This window comes from Notolepis coatsorum (genome assembly GCF_963971535.1).
Source record: "Notolepis coatsorum genome assembly, chromosome: 16".
NCBI lineage: Eukaryota > Metazoa > Chordata > Actinopteri > Aulopiformes > Paralepididae > Notolepis > Notolepis coatsorum.
The window spans coordinates 20148316-20171162 of record NC_140180.1 but is presented as its reverse complement, the minus strand read 5'-3'; the positions used below and the strand labels follow the sequence as shown (position 1 = coordinate 20171162).

At 46.0% G+C, this 22847-nt stretch overlaps 1 protein-coding gene across 1 annotated transcript in view; it reads left to right on the top strand.

The window, feature by feature from the left end:
* The window catches only part of fhdc2 (FH2 domain containing 2), a gene marked incomplete at its 5' end in the record, with an annotated part of 38386 nt that extends 16258 nt beyond the window's left edge, over positions 1–22128 (top strand). The window contains 6 exons of the mRNA XM_084331983.1: positions 9528–9598; positions 9881–9988; positions 10470–10540; positions 15562–15679; positions 18609–18773; positions 20129–22128. Coding sequence (XP_084188109.1) covers positions 9528–9598; positions 9881–9988; positions 10470–10540; positions 15562–15679; positions 18609–18773; positions 20129–22090 — 2495 coding nt within the window. The 3' untranslated portion in view covers positions 22091–22128. The remainder of the gene's footprint in view (positions 1–9527; positions 9599–9880; positions 9989–10469; positions 10541–15561; positions 15680–18608; positions 18774–20128) is intronic.
* Positions 22129–22847: the final 719 nt, after the last annotated feature.

Below are 22847 nucleotides of genomic sequence, written 5' to 3'. Positions count from 1 at the left end.
TAGTTCATCCTTTACCCCCCCTCTCTCTCTCATCACCACCAGCACTATATAGTTCATCCTTTACCCCCCCCCCTCTCTCTCATCACCACCAGCACTATATAGTTCATCCTTTACCCCCCCTCTCTCTCTCATCACCACCAGCACTATATAGTTCATCCTTTACCCCCCCCCCTCTCTCTCTCATCACCACCAGCACTATATAGTTCATCCTTTACCCCCCCCTCTCTCTCATCACCACCAGCACTATATAGTTCATCCTTTACCCCCCCCTCTCTCATCACCACCAGCACTATATAGTTCATCCTTTACCCCCCCCCCCTCTCTCATCACCACCAGCACTATATAGTTCATCCTTTACCCCCCCCCCTCTCTCTCATCACCACCAGCACTATATAGTTCATCCTTTACCCCCCCCTCTCTCTCATCACCACCAGCACTATATAGTTCATCCTTTACCCCCCCCTCTCTCTCATCACCACCAGCACTATAGTTCATCCTTTACCCCCCCCCCTCTCATCACCACCAGCACTATATAGTTCATCCTTTACCCCCCCTCTCTCTCATCACCACCAGCACTATATAGTTCATCCTTTACCCCCCCCCCCTCTCTCATCACCACCAGCACTATATAGTTCATCCTTTACCCCCCCCTCTCTCATCACCACCTGCACTATATAGTTCATCCTTTACCCCCCCCCCCTCTCTCTCATCACCACCAGCACTATAGTTCATCCTTTACCCCCCCCCTCTCATCACCACCAGCACTATATAGTTCATCCTTTACCCCCCCCCTATCTCTCATCACCACCTGCACTATATAGTTCATCCTTTACCCCCCCCCTCTCATCACCACCAGCACTATATAGTTCATCCTTTACCCCCCCCCCTCTCTCTCATCACCACCTGCACTATATAGTTCATCCTTTACCCCCCCCCCCTCTCTCATCACCACCTGCACTATATAGTTCATCCTTTACCCCCCCCCCCCTCTCTCATCACCACCTGCACTATAGTTCATCCTTTACCCCCCCCCCCTCTCTCATCACCACCAGCACTATATAGTTCAGCCTTTACCCCCCCCCTCTCTCTCATCACCACCAGCACTATAGTTCATCCTTTACCCCCCCCCCTCTCTCTCATCACCACCAGCACTATAGTTCATCCTTTACCCCCCCCCCCTCTCTCTCATCACCACCAGCACTATAGTTCATCCTTTACCCCCCCCCCTCTCTCTCATCACCACCACCACTATAGTTCAGCCTTTACCCACCCCCCCTCTCTCTCATCACCACCAGCACTATAGTTCATCCTTTACCCCCCCCCCCTCTCTCTCATCACCACCAGCACTATATAGTTCATCCTTTACCCCCCCCCTCTCTCATCACCACCAGCACTATATAGTTCATCCTTTACCCCCCCCCTCTCTCTCATCACCACCAGCACTATAGTTCATCCTTTACCCCCCCCCCCCCCTCTCTCATCACCACCAGCACTATATAGTTCATCCTTTACCCCCCCCCCTCTCTCATCACCACCTGCACTATAGTTCATCCTTTACCCCCCCCCCCCCCTCTCTCATCACCACCAGCACTATATAGTTCATCATTTACCCCCCCCCCTCTCTCATCACCACCAGCACTATATAGTTCATCCTTTACCCCCCCCCCCCCCTCTCTCATCACCACCAGCACTATATAGTTCATCCTTTACCCCCCCCCTCTCTCTCTCATCACCACCAGCACTATATAGTTCATCCTTTACCCCCCCCCTCTCTCATCACCACCAGCACTATATAGTTCATCCTTTACCCCCCCCCCTCTCTCTCATCACCACCAGCACTATATAGTTCATCCTTTACCCCCCCCCTCTCTCTCATCACCACCAGCACTATATAGTTCATCCTTTACCCCCCCTCTCTCTCATCACCACCAGCACTATATAGTTCATCCTTTACCCCCCCCCTCTCTCTCATCACCACCAGCACTATATAGTTCATCCTTTACCCCCCCCTCTCTCATCACCACCAGCACTATATAGTTCATCCTTTACCCCCCCCCCCCCCTCTCTCTCATCACCACCAGCACTATATAGTTCATCCTTTACCCCCCCCCCTCTCTCTCATCACCACCAGCACTATATAGTTCATCCTTTACCCCCCCCCCCTCTCTCATCACCACCAGCACTATATAGTTCATCCTTTACCCCCCCCCCTCTCTCTCATCACCACCAGCACTATATAGTTCATCCTTTACCCCCCCCCCCCTCTCTCATCACCACCAGCACTATATAGTTCATCCTTTACCCCCCCCCCCTCTCTCATCACCACCAGCACTATATAGTTCATCCTTTACCCCCCCCCTCTCTCATCACCACCTGCACTATAGTTCATCCTTTACCCCCCCCCCCCCTCTCTCTCATCACCACCTGCACTATAGTTCATCCTTTACCCCCCCTCTCTCTCATCACCACCAGCACTATATAGTTCATCCTTTACCCCCCCCCCCCTCTCTCTCATCACCACCAGCACTATATAGTTCATCCTTTACCCCCCCCCCCCCTCTCTCATCACCACCTGCACTATATAGTTCATCCTTTACCCCCCCCCCTCTCTCTCATCACCACCAGCACTATATAGTTCATCCTTTACCCCCCCCCTCTCTCTCATCACCACCAGCACTATATAGTTCATCCTTTACCCCCCCCCTCTCTCATCACCACTAGCACTATATAGTACCCCCCCCCCCCCTCTCTCTCATCACCACCAGCACTACTATAGTTCATCCTTTACCCCCCCCCCCCCCTCTCTCATCACCACCAGCACTATATAGTTCATCCTTACCCCCCCCCCCTCTCTCATCACCACCAGCACTATATAGTTCATCCTTTACCCCCCCCCCTCTCTCTCATCACCACCAGCACTATATAGTTCATCCTTTACCCCCCCCCCTCTCTCTCATCACCACCAGCACTATAGTTCATCCTTTACCCCCCCCCCTCTCTCTCATCACCACCAGCACTATATAGTTCATCCTTTACCCCCCCCCCTCTCTCTCTCATCACCACCAGCACTATATAGTTCATCCTTTACCCCCCCCCTCTCTCTCATCACCACCAGCACTATATAGTTCATCCTTACCCCCCCCCCCCTCTCTCTCATCACCACCAGCACTATATAGTTCATCCTTTACCCCCCCCCTCTCTCTCATCACCACCAGCACTATATAGTTCATCCTTTACCCCCCCCCCTCTCTCTCATCACCACCAGCACTATATAGTTCATCCTTTACCCCCCCCCTCTCTCTCATCACCACCAGCACTATATAGTTCATCCTTTACCCCCCCCCTCTCTCTCATCACCACCAGCACTATATAGTTCATCCTTTACCCCCCCCCCCTCTCTCTCATCACCACCTGCACTATAGTTCATCCTTTACCCCCCCCCCCCTCTCTCTCATCACCACCTGCACTATAGTTCATCCTTTACCCCCCCCCCTCTCTCTCATCACCACCTGCACTATAGTTCATCCTTTACCCCCCCCCCCTCTCTCTCATCACCACCTGCACTATAGTTCATCCTTTACCCCCCCCCCTCTCTCTCATCACCACCAGCACTATATAGTTCATCCTTTACCCCCCCCCCTCTCTCTCATCACCACCAGCACTATATAGTTCATCCTTTACCCCCCCCCCTCTCTCTCATCACCACCAGCACTATATAGTTCATCCTTTACCCCCCCCCCTCTCTCTCATCACCACCAGCACTATATAGTTCATCCTTTACCCCCCCCCCTCTCTCTCATCACCACCAGCACTATATAGTTCATCCTTTACCCCCCCCCTCTCTCTCATCACCACCAGCACTATAGTTCATCCTTTACCCCCCCCCCTCTCTCTCATCACCACCTGCACTATATAGTTCATCCTTTACCCCCCCCCCCTCTCTCTCATCACCACCTGCACTATAGTTCATCCTTTACCCCCCCCCCTCTCTCTCATCACCACCTGCACTATAGTTCATCCTTTACCCCCCCCCCCCTCTCTCTCATCACCACCTGCACTATAGTTCATCCTTTACCCCCCCCCTCTCTCTCATCACCACCTGCACTATAGTTCATCCTTTACCCCCCCCCCTCTCTCTCATCACCACCTGCACTATAGTTCATCCTTTACCCCCCCCCCCTCTCTCTCATCACCACCTGCACTATAGTTCATCCTTTACCCCCCCCCCTCTCTCTCATCACCACCAGCACTATATAGTTCATCCTTTACCCCCCCCCCCTCTCTCTCATCACCACCTGCACTATAGTTCATCCTTTACCCCCCCCCCTCTCTCTCATCACCACCAGCACTATATAGTTCATCCTTTACCCCCCCCCCCTCTCTCTCATCACCACCAGCACTATATAGTTCATCCTTTACCCCCCCCCCCTCTCTCTCATCACCACCAGCACTATATAGTTCATCCTTTACCCCCCCCCCTCTCTCTCATCACCACCAGCACTATATAGTTCATCCTTTACCCCCCCCCCTCTCTCTCATCACCACCAGCACTATAGTTCATCCTTTACCCCCCCCCCTCTCTCTCATCACCACCTGCACTATATAGTTCATCCTTTACCCCCCCCCCCCTCTCTCTCATCACCACCAGCACTATAGTTCATCCTTTACCCCCCCCCCTCTCTCATCACCACTAGCACTATATAGTTCATCCTTTACCCCCCCCCTCATCACCATAATAGTCCATCCTTTACCCCCCCCCCTCATCACCATAATAGTCCATCCTTTACCCCCCCCCCCTCTCTCATCACCACCAGCACTATATAGTTCATCCTTTACCCCCCCCTCTCTCTCATCACCACCAGCACTATATAGTTCATCCTTTACCCCCCCCCCTCTCTCTCATCACCACCAGCACTATATAGTTCATCCTTTACCCCCCCCCCCTCTCTCATCACCACCAGCACTATATAGTTCATCCTTTACCCCCCCCCCCTCTCTCTCATCACCACCAGCACTATATAGTTCATCCTTTACCCCCCCCCCTCTCTCATCACCACCAGCACTATATAGTTCATCCTTTACCCCCCCCCCTCTCTCTCATCACCACCTGCACTATATAGTTCATCCTTTACCCCCCCCCCCTCTCTCTCATCACCACCAGCACTATATAGTTCATCCTTTACCCCCCCCCCCCCCTCTCTCATCACCACCAGCACTATATAGTTCATCCTTTACCCCCCCCCTCTCTCTCTCATCACCACCTGCACTATATAGTTCATCCTTTACCCCCCCCCCTCTCTCTCATCACCACCAGCACTATATAGTTCATCCTTTACCCCCCCCCCCTCTCTCTCATCACCACCTGCACTATATAGTTCATCCTTTACCCCCCCCCCCCTCTCTCTCATCACCACCAGCACTATATAGTTCATCCTTTACCCCCCCCCCCTCTCTCTCATCACCACCAGCACTATATAGTTCATCCTTTACCCCCCCCCCCCTCTCTCTCATCACCACCTGCACTATATAGTTCATCCTTTACCCCCCCCCTCTCTCATCACCACCTGCACTATATAGTTCATCCTTTACCCCCCCCCCCCTCTCTCTCATCACCACCAGCACTATATAGTTCATCCTTTACCCCCCCCCTCTCTCATCACCACCTGCACTATATAGTTCATCCTTTACCCCCCCCCCCCCTCTCTCATCACCACCAGCACTATATAGTTCATCCTTTACCCCCCCCCCCTCTCTCTCATCACCACCAGCACTATATAGTTCATCCTTTACCCCCCCCCCTCTCTCATCACCACCAGCACTATATAGTTCATCCTTTACCCCCCCCCCCCCTCTCTCATCACCACCTGCACTATATAGTTCATCCTTTACCCCCCCCCCCTCTCTCTCTCATCACCACCAGCACTATATAGTTCATCCTTTACCCCCCCCCCTCTCTCTCATCACCACCAGCACTATATAGTTCATCCTTTACCCCCCCCCCCCTCTCTCTCATCACCACCAGCACTATATAGTTCATCCTTTACCCCCCCCCCCCTCTCTCTCATCACCACCAGCACTATAGTTCATCCTTTACCCCCCCCCCTCTCTCATCACCACCTGCACTATAGTTCATCCTTTACCCCCCCCCCCCTCTCTCATCACCACCAGCACTATATAGTTCATCCTTTACCCCCCCCCCCTCTCTCTCATCACCACCTGCACTATAGTTCATCCTTTACCCCCCCCCCCCTCTCTCATCACCACCAGCACTATATAGTTCATCCTTTACCCCCCCCCCCTCTCTCTCATCACCACCAGCACTATATAGTTCATCCTTTACCCCCCCCCCTCTCTCTCATCACCACCAGCACTATATTTCATCCTTTACCCCCCCCCCCTCTCTCTCATCACCACCAGCACTATATAGTTCATCCTTTACCCCCCCCCCTCTCTCTCATCACCACCTGCACTATATTTCATCCTTTACCCCCCCCCCCTCTCTCATCACCACCAGCACTATATAGTTCATCCTTTACCCCCCCTCTCTCTCATCACCACCTGCACTATAGTTCATCCTTTACCCCCCCCCCCTCTCTCTCATCACCACCTGCACTATAGTTCATCCTTTACCCCCCCCCCTCTCTCTCATCACCAGCACTATATAGTTCATCCTTTACCCCCCCCTCTCTCTCATCACCACCTGCACTATAGTTCATCCTTTACCCCCCCCCCCTCTCTCTCATCACCAGCACTATATAGTTCATCCTTTACCCCCCCCCCCCTCTCTCATCACCACCAGCACTATATAGTTCATCCTTTACCCCCCCCCCTCTCTCTCATCACCACCTGCACTATAGTTCATCCTTTACCCCCCCCCCCTCTCTCTCATCACCACCAGCACTATATAGTTCATCCTTTACCCCCCCCCCCCTCTCTCTCATCACCACCAGCACTATATAGTTCATCCTTTACCCCCCCCCCTCTCTCTCATCACCACCTGCACTATAGTTCATCCTTTACCCCCCCCCCCTCTCTCTCATCACCACCAGCACTATATAGTTCATCCTTTACCCCCCCCCCCCCCTCTCATCACCACCTGCACTATAGTTCATCCTTTACCCCCCTCTCTCTCATCACCAGCACTATATAGTTCATCCTTTACCCCCCCCCCCTCTCTCTCATCACCACCAGCACTATATAGTTCATCCTTTACCCCCCCCCCCTCTCTCTCATCACCACCTGCACTATAGTTCATCCTTTACCCCCCCCCCCCCTCTCATCACCACCAGCACTATATAGTTCATCCTTTACCCCCCCCTCTCTCTCATCACCACCAGCACTATATAGTTCATCCTTTACCCCCCCCCCCCTCTCTCATCACCACCAGCACTATAGTTCATCCTTTACCCCCCCCCCCCTCTCATCACCACCAGCACTATATAGTTCATCCTTTACCCCCCCCTCTCTCTCATCACCACCAGCACTATATAGTTCATCCTTTACCCCCCCCCTCTCTCTCATCACCACCAGCACTATAGTTCATCCTTTACCCCCCCCCCTCTCTCTCATCACCACCAGCACTATATAGTTCATCCTTTACCCCCCCTCTCTCTCTCATCACCACCAGCACTATATAGTTCATCCTTTACCCCCCCCCTCTCTCTCATCACCACCAGCACTATATAGTTCATCCTTTACCCCCCCCTCTCTCTCATCACCACCAGCACTATATAGTTCATCCTTTACCCCCCCTCTCTCTCTCATCACCACCTGCACTATATAGTTCATCCTTTACCCCCCCTCTCTCTCTCATCACCACCTGCACTATATAGTTCATCCTTTACCCCCCCTCTCTCTCTCATCACCACCAGCACTATATAGTTCATCCTTTACCCCCCCTCTCTCTCTCATCACCACCTGCACTATATAGTTCATCCTTTACCCCCCCCCCCCTCTTTCATCACCACCAGCACTATAAGTTCATCCTTTACCCCCCCCCTCTCTCTCATCACCACCAGCACTATATAGTTCAGCCTTTACCCCCCCCCTCTCTCTCATCACCACCAGCACTATATAGTTCAGCCTTTACCCCCCCCCCCCCCCTCTCTCTCATCACCACCAGCACTATATAGTTCATCCTTTACCCCCCCCCCCCCTCTCTCATCACCACCAGCACTATATAGTTCATCCTTTACCCCCCCCCTCTCATCACCACCAGCACTATATAGTTCATCCTTTACCCCCCCCCCTCTCTCTCATCACCACCAGCACTATATAGTTCATCCTTTACCCCCCCCCCTCTCTCTCATCACCACCAGCACTATATAGTTCAGCCTTTACCCCCCCCCCCCTCTTTCAAGTGGCTTTTGTTTGACTTCGGTTTAGAGAGGTGACATGTGGACACATTGTTAGGCTTCAGTAGGGCTTGACACTATATCAGTATTTATCGTCTATTTACCGTAGTGTTGCACCGATCGGACATCGGCCCCGATATGACTAAAATAGCTGTGTTGGGTATAAAAAAAAAATATATATATATAAAAATGTTTATATAATAATATAATAATAAATAAAATAATAAATAACAATTCAGTACATTTATATCTGTGTTAATTTGTTATATTTTGTTTCACTAAGTTAAGGAAAGTAATGTTTTAAGTCACGCCTGATGTTGCCTTGCACAAAAGAATGATCCCAGTCTCTTCCACACTGTGAGGCATACAGTTTATTAATTGAACAATGGGTATCGGATCGGTACTCGGTATCGGCCGATACCCAAAGCCCAGGTATCGGTATCTGGACTGAAAAAGTCGGATCGGTGCATCCTTCGTTTTTTTTTTAATATTGTAAATCGTGAGAGCTATATTAACGATAACAAAATAAAATGAAGTCTGATTTTCTCGCAAAATGAATTCTGAAATATTTGTGAATGCCAATTGAAAATTACAGTTTCAGTTTGATACTGTATCATACATCAATATGATGAACACCGGTTGGATGATTTTCCATAACTAAGGACCTGATATATCATGAAATATCAATACTACGGTTGGGTACCGGGTCAAACAATAAATAACTAAATGTTCTAAATAGATAACAATGTTGAAATTGAGAAGTTTGGACTTTGAACAACTGAAATACAAATTGTTGTTATTACAGAGAGAGTTAAGGTCAGAAAAAAGGTACTGTTGGGTACCGATACCGAAGTCCAGGAAGTTCCAGGAACACTGGTACTGGTACCGTTATCGTTTCAAATGTGAACGGTACCCAACCATACATCAATACCAGAAGAAATGTCCTTCTGAACATCTTGATATATATATTTATTTCCATATTGCCCAGCCATAGTTATCAGGTTAACTTACTGACAAAAAAATAAAAGAAAAAAGTATTCCAAGGACTTTGATATGAGGATGGCCAAAATGAAGAAAAGAAGCCCAACCTGCACCTGACGCCAGCTGTATATGCTATTCAGAGTGACAATATTATTAAGATGATATTAAATATCTGTCTTCAACCCTCCCTAGAACTGCTGAGCTGTCCAGAGTTACACTCCATCCTTCGTCTAGTGCTGAAGGCTGGGAATTACATGAACGCTGTGAGTGTCTTTCTTCATCTATATTCCCGTTCTTTTATTTTGAAACTCAAAAGAGATGAGAGAGAGAGAGATGCTTCTTCACGTCTGTACAATGACATCTGGGGTGTGTCCGGTAGCCATGCGTCAGCTGCATGACTACGTATAGCAATGCGTTGTGCTACGAATAAAGACTTCTTGAAGTCCAGTTTTTAAATCTTAATCTTTTAACGTTGTTTGTTTAAAGACGTCACATGTTCGTGTGATTGTGTAGTAGTCTTAACCTTTTGCACTTTGGCCTCTCAGGGTGGATACTCGGGGAACGCCGCCGGCTTTCGAATCTCCTCGCTGCTCAAGCTGGCCGACACCAAAGCCAACAAGCCGGGCATGAACCTGTTACACTTTGTGGCCATGGTAAGAACCGAGCATTAGCGGTGGTATGTGGAGGACATCCAATAATACTCAGCAGGTGCTGGATAAGGCAAACGCTAAACAAAGCAGAATGGAATAACACCGCTCACTCCCAACAAAGCTCTTTTGATGAACCGACGGGGGCAGTTTGAGTGGTGGGATGAATTGGAATAACATAACCCCTTGTTCTAGGAGAAATCAAACATATTTGTTAACTAATTGTCGATCAACGCCTCTCACCATGAACAACTCTGGAAACTATTGTTGATTTCTGTTTACATTTTTAGATGCATTCTAACGAGACGCAATCTCTCCCAACGACTACAGGGGATTTGTTTTTGTCAAAGAGAACCGTACGGCCACACAACAAACCCGGGTTCCTGACAGCCCTACAATACAAATGATACCATCGGCATCGGAGCATTATGACGACTTGCCTCCTTTGAAACAATGGCTGGATAAGCATGTGTCTTGGTCTCCGCAGGAAGCCGTGAAGAAGGACCAGAGTTTGCTGTCGTTTCCCAGCCAACTAGGCCACGTTGGCTCCGCCTCCAGGTCAGTCGCTTCCCCCGAAAAACATGGAACCCATCAGCTCAAGTAGGGACCATATATGAGCCCTGCCTAATAACATCAATATATCCCAGTTGGCTGCTAAAACACCACCTATAATGTATTACATTGCTCTGTCCAGCTGTTAGCAATAGCTAGCTGGCTGTGTGAAATGTGGGTCATGACAACATTCATGTTCCGAGCCAATATTCCCGCTCTGTTGGGGAGTTGGAACAATCTATTTTTTCTGGGGCCTTTCCTCTGTGCTGTGTAGTTATCAGAAGAGGGTGTTCATCAAGGAGCTGTGGGCGGCTGTTGATTTTGGGCAGAACTTAGAAATATTTTCACATCGAATTCCACAACGCCCTTCCCTATCGGAACGCATCATCAGGATGCCTTCAAAGACTCCCCGCTAGGTAGCTAGCAAGGTTGTGTTAGCAGCATGCCTTTATGTATGTGTGCAACTGTTATGCGCATAGCAAGCGTGTGTGTGTCACTAGAGGGTTTGATAGACGACTCGCTCGTTCATTTGATTTGGATGTCATTTTAGCTCCTGCTCCTCACCGGAATTACAGATTCTTTAAATCGCAGTGTTAAACGTGTATATATATATTAGTGCTGTCACGCGATTAAAAAAATTAATCTAATTAATTACAGGATTTGTAATTAATTAATCTAATTAATCGCATTTTAATCGCATAACCATTTTATGCCTGATATTCTATATTCTATAATCATATTTCAAATTGCATGTGTCCAAATGGCAGAATTCAGTACTGTATCTACAAAACCTTCTGTTTAATCATCTTCCATCTATTAATTTGCTTAGATTTTTCAGGTCTGGTCAATTTGAGCATGGTGTTATTCACAGTCAAAGATAAAAAAAAATGTATTGATATTCTCATTTGGTTCATTACAATTGACTCAAAATAATTTTTTCATTCAATCAATCACCGTGCAGATTGATTGATTGAATGAAAATGTTATTAACAGATTGCAGAATGGGTACAATGCAGTACGGCTCAATACACACAATTGTTAAGGGGAAGCAGACCAGAGAAAGACTTTCATCTTGTTTACATCAGGGTCCCCCATTTTCAATTCATAATGAATTGTAAGTAAGGGTGCACCTTGCACCGTGCAATCCATTCTTTGTGGATCTAGCCCATAGTATTTCTGACACTGGGAATACATTCCTTGAGAATCATAGAATCAGATACCAAGAACATGCAAATGGACCATATTAAAAAAAAGTCTGTAAATGTGTATTCTACATTCCTATGGAATGAATGAGATACAAAAAAAAAAAAAAAAACTTTTTTTTGTAATTAATTTTGAGTTAATTTTCATAACGCGATCATTTGCTGTGTAATTAATTAATCTAATTAACGCGATAAACTGACAGCCCTAATATATATATATATATATATATATATATATATATATATATATATATATATATATATATATATTAGTGCTGTCAGGCGATTAAAATAATTAATCTAATTAATTACAGGATTTGTAATTAATTAATCTAATTAATCGCATTTTAATCGCATTACCATTTTATGCCTCATATTCTATATTCTATAATCATATTTCAAATAGCATGTGTCCGGATGGCAGAATTCAGTACTGTATCTACAAAACCTTCTGTTTAATCATCTTCCATCTATTAATTTGCTTAGATTTTTCAGGTCTGGTCAATTTGAGCATGGTGTTATTCACAGTCAAAGATAAAAAAAAATGTATTGATATTCTCATTTGGTTCATTACAATTTACTCAAAATAAAATGTTCATTCAATCAATCACCGCGCAGATTGATTGATTGAATGAAAATGTTATTATCAGATTGCAGAATGGGTACAATACAGTACGGCTCAATACACACAATTGTTAAGGGAATGCAGACCAGAGAAAGACTTTCGTCTTGTTTACATCAGGGTCCCCCATTTTCAATTCATAATGAATTGTAAGTAAGAGTGCAACTTGCACCGTGCAATCCATTCTTTGTGGATCTAGCCCACAGTATTTCTGACACTGGGAATACATTCCCTGAGATTCATAGATGTCCCTAGAATCAGATACCAATAAAATGCAAATGGACCATATTAAAAAAAAACTGTAAATGTGTATTCTACATGCTTATGGAATGAATGAGATACAAAAAAAAATATTATTATTAAAAAAAAAAAAAAAAATTGTAATTAATTTTGAATTAATTTTCATAATGCGATTATTTGCTGTGTAATTAATTAATCTAATTAACGCGATAAACTGACAGCCCTAATATATATATATATATATATATATATATATATATATATATATATATATTTTTTTTTTGTACTGTCGAGATATAACAAGATGTTGCCAAAAATCTGTGGCAACCTGTTGAGATATTCCATTACAATTTTTTACTAATAAATAAACTAATACCAATGATCATTACGCCTCTCGGCCAGAGACCCACCTTATCATAGAGGACACAGAGAAACTCAAAGGGAATTTAGCTGGAAAATACTGTAAAACTGAAATCGATAGCCAAGGCTTTTATTTGCTTCAATCACTGAACTCGCCCTGCCTTTATTTGGGACATGCGTCTATATGGGACAGGCCTCGAATTCATTTTGCACAGAAATCTTGCTCAGCAAATATGTGAAATATATCAAATTGTTTATCTAAACCAGTATGAATATTACTTGTATGACATGTACCAGTATGTACACATAAAAATAAAACAAATGCCCATTAATCTATTAATCCTATGGATTATTTAATTATTAACACGTCACTGCATCAGATCTCCGGTGGTGTTTAGGAAAATATGAATCTTTCCACGAATGCAGTGATTCTATCGTTGTTAAATTGTGAAAGCCCCTTGAATATTGAATATTACTATAATGAAGAGCACTGCTCTATTGTAATCCAAAATTTAACTATTTTATCACTGTTCTATGTTTTTTTTTTTTTTTTTTTTTTATTCTTAGTCTATTTCTAAACCGAATCATTTTAAACTATTTTTGTACTGAATTAAACTGTAAACAGAGAACCTATTGGGATACTAGGTCCTAATGTGAAACACTGTGATTTACCTTACCTTGCTCATGCTCGCTTATGAGTATATTTTTTACTGTTGTGAAGCACTTTGAACTGCAACTTCTGTATGAAAAGTGCTATACAAATAAAGTATTATTATTATTATTATTATTATTATTATTATTATTATTATTATTATTATTATTATCGATGACAAAAATGTTCAAATAAAGATGCTGGTGACATAGTGGAGGCTCAAAAGATGAAGCCACATAACATGGACATTAAAATTTAAAAACATAAACTAAGCTTTGCAGTGTCAATGGCAACCAGATAAACACTTTGGGACTGTCGTCTATTTGTGACAATTTTTTTGAATTTATGGTAAGCTTGATATTGGTTATTTGTTGACTGTGTTGAATGAGGACCGTGTTGATTCAACAACTAAAGGTGCTTATTCCAATGAAATGGGGAGGTGTGGTCTGACTTTAGGAGGTGTGGTCTGACTTTAGGAGGTGTGGTCTGACGTCACTTCAGTTTCCCGTCCACCCGTATAGGGATTTATCATTAGGAAAATGGATTATCGGCTATTGTAACAATTCTGCCTCATGAACATTGGCAAGCTTTCCATTTTTGAACAAAATGAGTTCCCTTCTATCACTAACATTATTGTTTTAAGCATTTTTGGTTGAAATAAAGGTAGTTATAAGGTTTTTAATGTGTCGTTAAAAAAGAACTACACTTACCAGTAGTTTAGCCTGTCGTTCAGTGCTGCCGCCGTCAGCAGCGCCAGAGAAAAGTGTAGTTCCTCAGTGAACGAAAACATAAACGTTGTTATTTTGCTACCTTTACGATTAATTGCGTTCATGTTGAGCTATAGATTGTGGATGAAGACACACAGAAAGGTACACCATGCCAATGTTCATGCTTTATTTGTTTTAAACGAGACGATTTAGAAATGGGTCAATTGGAAATACATGGCGATTTCAAGAGGGGTGGACCGCGCGGGAAACGGCAATGACGTAACCACTACACCTCCCTATTCCCTTTGAGCTTCTCTGATTTATATTTTTTTTAGCCAAGAGTAAATACCATAACCCTATCAAAACAGTAGTCAAAGTGTATATTTTCATTTTTACCGATGTTTTATACGATTTATCGGAAATACGAATTTATCGGAAAAATGCTAATTATATCTCTCATCGTAAAACCGCAAGGAAATGACTAAATCCAGATTCAACCCTGCCATTGGAAAGAGGAGCCTTTGCCCATAATAAGGTCAAGTTCAAGGTCAAATATGAATTCATAATTAAAATCGATTATCATTTATTACTGTATCTACAAATCCTTCTGTTTAATCATTTTCCCTTTATTCATTTGCTTAGATTTTTTTTTACACTTGATCTCAATAAGGTGCTGAATGAGCTCAGTGAGCCAAATCAGAAGGACCTCAATGTTTTCATGGTGTTATTCACCGGCACAGAGGCAAAAATAAATCGTAATTTATATTCTCCTTTTCTTCATTACAATTTACTCAAGCCTAGTAACAGACACAATATTTCTGACACTGGAAATACATACCCCCAGGTCCCTAGATGTTCCTAGATACCAAGAACATGCAAATTGACCTTGCAGAAGTGGAGCAATCTTACATTTACTTAGGCATGTACTTTTAGGCGACATTTCTGAAAATAGGGCTACAGCTAAATAACCCTAACTAACCTTACTGTCATGCAATTGTCCTAATATACTAACCTACATTTTAGCACTCGACACTTTGATGAACATTGTTATTCAGCTGATAGAGTTGTACCCTTCCTGCTGACTTGTCGTACAAAACTTGTAAGTCACTTTGGATAAAAGCGTCAGCTAAATGTAAATGATACCTCAAACCTTTTCACAGGATATGATGCAATATGACAGTAGTGACCTCTCCTCCATTCTACCCTCCTTGGCTGTAACGTATGTCATCTCTACCCCTCCCTAGGTTGTGCGAGGAGTCTGTGTTGGAGGAACTGAGCAAGTTACAGAGCCGAGTAGTGTCTCTGAAGGTCACCGTCCGGACTGAGGCCGAAATTCAACAGCAGACGCAGCCCTTCCTGGAGGTAAAAAACACAGACCGTTTACTGAATGCTGACACAACAGCAAACCCATGTTTGAATGATTTTAACTCTTAAAGGAACACGCCAACATTTTGGGAAATTAGCTTACCATCTTCACCAGAGAGAGACAAATGCCTAGGCTAACCGTCGAGCACTTCACCTACCTAGGGAGTAACATCAGCAGGGATGGAGGAGCAGACGGGGACATAGAGGCACGCATCAGCAAAGCACAGGTAGCATTCAGGATACTCAGGCCAATCTGGTTGTCCAAGCAACTCTCCAACTCTTAACACCAAGCTACGGATCTTCAATACCAATGTGAAGACTGTCCTGCTCTGAAACGTGGAAGACTACCAAGGGCCCCACAAGCAAGATCCAGGTGTTTGTCAACAAATGCCTGCGCTACATCCTCAAGCTGTGGCGGCCCATCAAAACCACAAATGAAGAGCTGTGGAGGATAACCAAACAGGACAGCATAGCTACCACCATCAAAAGGAGAAAGTGGAATTGGATAGGCCGGGCATACTCTTAGGAAGGACTCAAACAACATCACTAGACAGGCCTTGGACTACAACCCGTAGGGGAAGAGGAAAGCCGGTAGGCCGAGAAACACCTGGAGACGTTCCACACTCCCAAGACCTAAAGAACATCGGAGTGAGCTGGCAAGAAGCAAAGGCCCTGGTCCAGAAGAGAGTGAGATGGAGAGCTCTGGTGGACACCCTATGCCCCCCAACGGGGTAAAGAGGATTAAGTCAAGTAGGCTAACCGGCCATGTCCGCTTCCATTCATTGTGCTAAGCTAGGCTAACATGCAGCCAGATAGCGTTCTACTGAACGCACAGAGAGAACACTGGCATCTATCTTCTTGTCTCTCTCTGGAGAAGACGATAGGATAATTTCCCAAAATGTTGGCGTGTTCTTTTAATATTTGTTCTATGATGCCAAGTGAATTGATGCAAGACCGCCCTAAAAAAAAGTGTTATTTTGTTGAAGAATAACACAGACTAGCCTAATTCGGCTGGACCCCGGCCACGACACTCGCACAAGCTTGTTTCAACAATGGGGAGTCAGTCAGAGTCAGTCAGTTAGGGACATTTGCTATTGTAAGCCAGCCTTCCGGGTCCAGCAGAAATCACACAAACTGGTGTTGTTTTTTACACTCATAACACAGCCCTATGTGTTAAAGGGGACATACCAGTATTTCAGTCCTTTTCAACAAGTTAATATTGGTCTTTAAATTTTTTTTTTTTTTTAAACTCAATTTTTATTTGCATTTTTGGATTACAAGCATACAAACAACATCATCTTTGAATATTATTTTCATATCAGTCGGTCTTCCAGGTACATAATACATAGACATAATGTACAACACCGTTAAACAGACATAAACAATAAAGAAAAGATTTTAATACCCAATAACAGAAATAAAAAATACCGACTTAAGCAAAAGTTCCACAGACATAAATAATAAATTGAAAAAACATAAAACAATTGTCATACCCAAATAATAGAAATAGAAAATACTAACTAAAGCAAAAATGTGCGACATGGGTTCAGAGACCCTCTTTGAACCTCTTTCCTCCTTTACCCTTCTCCCTCTTGTGATGTATTTGGTTCTTCCTCTGTGATGTCGTTTTCGTTCCCCTTGTAATCCTCCCACTTTCCCCATCTTTCTCCAAATTTCCTTTAAAGTTTTTTGCTGAAAATATCACTTATGCATTATGATGCAGTATGCACCCTAGTAGCTGTTTCTGTGCCCGTAACGAGCGGACCATTCCTGCGCCATCTAGCAGTGGTGCACGAACCTGTACCGTCGAGTGAAATTCAGATCAAACTTTCAGATTAGACGATGTGGAAATATGACTCAACATCCAGCAATAGCGTAGCAATATTTGGCAGTAAACATATTTCAGGTTCAACTTCAGGTACAAAAGAGAAGATTTACGAGTAAGCCGCCCGTACACATGCATTTGATCAAGATCTCTTCATCATGCGCATACAAGGTTTTACTAACTACATCGACTGTGGCTGCAGAAAAGGCACAATGCACATTTTGTCCCACAGTTGGGACAACCCCTCATTCTGTAGAAACAATGCAAAAGGCCCCCTTTAAGCCCCCCACTAATAATCTTGTTATTACAACACGCACCCTTTTTCAAGAGTGAATATACAGTACACTGAGTATGTACACTGAATTCAATACACTGCATTTTTTCATTGAATTTCAAAACTTTATTCATACAGGTACAAATCTCATTCAGACACAGTCTCATTTACAAGAGCGACCTGATCCACCAAACAAATGCAACAAATACATAAAACAAGTTCCAGACAAATACAAGACAACTAAAAACTCAACAAAAGATCTAAGAGAGGCTCAAATCTAGATAATAATAATAATAATAATAACTTCGTTTTATATAGCGCCTTTCAGAGGACCCACGGTCGCTTTAAATAAGGGGGAGGGGGGGGGGGAGAGATGACAAATTAACAAACATAGTGGACAGACACGACATATAAAGTGATAAAGTTAGGGGTTAAAGGCCAAGTTGAAGAGGTACATTTAATTAAGAGCAAGAACAAGAACGGGCCCCCATGGATGCCCTCTCAATATTGTGTATAAGAAGTTATGGGAATTAGGTTCAGGAGCCTCGGTTCCTTTTGCAATAAGTTCCACGTAGATGGGGCAGAATATAGGAAAAGGCAGTTTTTCCGAGTTCTGTGCGGGCAAATGGTACAGAGAGAGTTAAAAGATCCTGTGACCGCAGGCCAAAATTACTCTGTTTCTGCACCAGAATGTAACAATAAATTTGTATCGACCATGAAGATTTGACCATGCGCATAATTAACCTCTCCGGTTCCACCACAAGAATGCAGCCCATTTACCATTCAAATGACTACAATTATGTGCCTTTCCCTTTTTCTGCGTCCAGGTGGCCGAGGAGCATCTGAAGGAGGCGGAGGACGAGGTGGAGGGCATGCGGATGTCCAGTCAGGCTCTGGTGGAGTTCTTCTGTGAGGACGACAGCACCTTCAAGCTGGAGGAGGCCTGTCGCGTCTTCCACTCCTTCTGCCACCGCTTCCAGAAGGCCGTCCAGGTCAGACGATTCAACTCAAAACACGTTTGTTTTCCCTCCAGGAGCTTTCTTTGTAAATGGACTTGCGTTTCATATAGAGCTTTGATGGCAGTTTAAAGGAACACGCCAACATTTTGGGGAATTAGCCTATCGTCTTCTCCACAGAGAGACAAGAAGATGGATACCAGTTTCCTCTCTGTGCGTTCATTAGAAAGCTATCTGGCTGCATGTTAGCCTAGCTTAGCACAATTAATGGAAGCGGACATGACCGGTTAGCCTAGGCATTGTCCAACTAACACCTCTCCCGAAGGCTAACCGGCCATGTCCGCTTCCATTCATTGTGCTAAGCTAGGCTAACGTGTAGCCAGATGGCTTTCTACTGAAGGCACAGAGAGGAAACTGGTATCTATATTCTTGTCTCTCTCTGGAGAAAACGGTAAGCTAATTTCCCAAAATGTTGGCGTGTTCCTTTTAAAGGCATTTTCAGTTTCTCTCGTTTGTTCACTACTTCTCCCGTGTTTTAATAGATGTTTGTATTGCTGGTTAATGTATCCATGAACAAATGGACCGTATCTGTCCTCGGCCCAGTTTTACGTCTCTGCCGAGGTGTTGCTCAGCTGCACTTTCATCTAGTTTTAGCTTTTCATAAAATGTGCGTGTTGTACCGGCATATCTGCCGCCCGGTGCAAATCCGCTTCCAGAAGGCCGTCCAGGTCAGACGATTAAATTCAAAACACTTTTGTTTTCCTGGAATTGAACCAGGAACCTTCTGATGACCAAACGACCGCTCTACCTCCTGATTACCTCCATAATTAGTCACTGTATGCGGTTATTAAAGGAACACGCCAATTTTCTGAGAAATTAGCTTATTTGCCATCTACCCTGGAGTTAGATAAGCAGATACATACCCCTTTCTTCTCTGTGCATGCATTAGGCTTAGGGAACAGCCGCACCATTAGCTTAGCTTAGCGTCATTCACTGGAAGTAGGTGTGCCAGTGTAGCCTAGTTCCCAAAGAAAAGGGTATGAACTTTTCCCTTATTTTTTATAAACACAAAGCATCCATCTAAAAATAATTACATAAAAAAAGTTAAAAAACATATAAAAGAGAAAGTACATCAATATAAAATGGCAGCTACACCAAATAATATCCCAAGGCTCATTTTCCATAACTGACTGTAAAGCTTTTTCTTGATTAGTTTTGCTCCGTTAGATTTTGTGTGTCAAGTGTTTACTTAAAATTGTGCAATTGCTTGTCTTTATTTAGAGTTTATGAAGCACTTAGTTTCTTGTGTGTGCCGTACAAATAAAGATTCACTTACAAGATAAATGGAAATGTTTATCAACACTAAGATTAGTCATGTCCCTGCTCTCCAGGAGAACACTGAGCGGGAGCTGAAGGAACAGAAGCGAATGGAACGAGAGCGCGAGATCGGGGAGAGGCGTCGCTCTGTGGCAGTGTGTACGGGGCTGGATCTGGCCGTGAGCCTGGCCAAGGAGCCCCACTGCCAGGAGAGCCAGGACGACCTGGAGAGAACCCTGGAGAGAAACCTGAGCCACACCTGGAGCCGACGTAGCCTGAGGGGCCCCGAGCACCGCAGGCACTCCTCCCAACACCTCCAGAACTACACCGCCCATCTCCAGCACATGACCATCTTAAAGACCTTCCCAGAGCTTGGCAGCAGTCCCACCTCAACCGACAACCAACTGAACGACCCCTCTGGCCATCAGACGGACACTGTTCTTGCTGGCTCCCCGAATGGCACTGACTGCTCAGTGAGCCCCAGTGAGCAGGGGCCAGCTCTGGGCAGAGGAGGAGGCGGCACCCATCCCAGTCAACACCAGGTGGACAGCCAGAACATGAAGGCGGTTCAGGTCTCGCACCCTGTTAGCTTCAGTCCGTCTCAGCATGGACTCAGCTTCAGGGCCACGCAACAGAGGCCTGAAAGCATTGCTTATGTCTCGCAAGGCCAATACGAACTGAATTCCATGCAAACAAATGGATTTTCTCCAAACCCACATGGACAGAGGACTGCGACGGCCACTGCGTCTCTAGCCACCTCCTCTACAGACTCGGCCACTGTGACTGCAGGTTCTTCTGCCCTCGGTGTCGGAAGCCAGACCTCAGCTCTTAGACACAGGTTTGGCCTGCCTGTTACAGACACCGCATGCCCTTCTCAAACCCACTCTCCAGTCAACGAGTCGCCACAGGACACGCCGTCCACTCGTGCCACTGGAATGCCCTCTCACCCGCCCTCTGAGCGACAATCGGAATCGCCCACCGTGGCTGCAGATGCTCCTAACATCAGCCAGTCGAGGGAAGTAGAGGTTGCTGGTGACCCTGCTGTCCATGTGAGGCTTTTACCCGAAGGAGGGCTAACGGAGCAGACGGACACCGAAATGGCCTCCACACCGGCGGAGGGGAGCTGGATGCCATCCAGTCTGCCAGAGCTGAGTCCTCAGCAGGCACAGGGGTACCCTGATCTGGCCAGTCCCGAGAGGGAGAGAGACAGGCCATACCCTCGCGTGGGAGAGACACTGGAGTGCCACACTCTGGTGAAAGGCCTACGCTCCTATGATGTCCTGTCACCCCCGACCTCCCCCCTCCCAAGACCTGCGCCCAGCCTCTGCTCCAAGTGGAGGAAAGAGCGAGAGGTTGACCTTCGAGAGGGGGCGAGTCCGGGGTCTCCGACACCTAAGGAGGAGACTCGAGTTACCAAGACCCCTGCGCGCAGTGGAGTGGGAGCCAAGAGAGTGGCGCCGCGCACGGGACCCCCCGGCAGCACGGGCATCCCCAGGATACGCTCCAAAACTGAGTCGAGCGAACCCTCGGCCTCTCCCGAACCACCCGCGACACCTCGCCCCGTCCGCTCATCCGTCCCTCGCAGCGCATCCATGCGCTCCCCTCCCATCGCCCGTCCCGCCAGTGTTCAGGATGAGGTGAAGCGAAGAAACAGCACGAGGGAGAGGACGCAGTCTGGGGATGAGCCACAGAGTCCGGGGAAACCCACCCTCACCCACCACCAGACCTCGGACAGATCCGTGCCGGAGAAGGTCCCTGTCGGCCCCCAGTCGCCCTTCGTCAGAGGCGCCCCGCTCCGCGTATCCAAGCGGCTCGCCCCGAACTCAGAGATCCACCAGCCACGCACCGCCCACAGCCCGTCCCCGGCCACGGCCAAGACCATCCGCACAGCTGTCATATCCGCCGCCCGAAGCAAGTCTGCCAAGTCCACAAGTACAGACTCCCCCGTTGCTGCTGCTAAAATCCCGACCACGCCTACACGCATCCCCGGTCCTAAGATGCCTCGCCCTACTGGAGCCCTGCCACTCTGGAAGTGATGGCAGTTTATAGGCACTTTCAGTTTCGCCCCCCCCCCCCCCCCCCCCCCCCTTAGTTCGTTCACTACTTCTCACGTGTTTTAATAGATTTGGGTCTGTTTTGTATGCGGGTTAATGTATCCATGAACAAATGGACCGTATCTGTCCTCGGTCCACTTTTACGTCTCTGCCGAGGTGTCTCTCAGCTGTACTTTCGGCTAGTTTCAGCTTTTCATAAAACGTGCGCGTCGTCGTGCCGTTATATCTGCCGCCCGGTGCAAATCCGCCAAGGCCAACAACGAGGCGCCTGCTGCTGCTGCCTCTAAAGTCTGCGCGGCAGATATGACCGATAACGCCCCCCGGCCGTTCTCCTTGAGTACTTGAGTCCTTGATTGAGAGACAAAGAGCTGCGTTGTGATCAAGAAGGCCACTTCATCTCGTTCCTGTTTCACTGACTTGTATTCTGCACATGGTGAAGTAGTTAAATATATATATATATATATACTGTTTATAGAAATGCACTGCCCTCCACTCGACACGCTACCTCCATCATCATCCATTAGTGTCCTGTGCAGGGAATTTAACACTTAAGGAGACACGGCTTCAGCTGTCCTTCATATGAACTCTTACATTTGGTTAGTAAATGCCTTCAACCAAGTGTATTTGAGATCTACTCTGTGCCTGGACAGTACTGGCCTTGTGTTTTCTAAGAACTGTAATTCTTGTTTTGTTCACAGTGGCCTATAAAAACTAAAAAAAACTAAAGTATTCCTCCTAT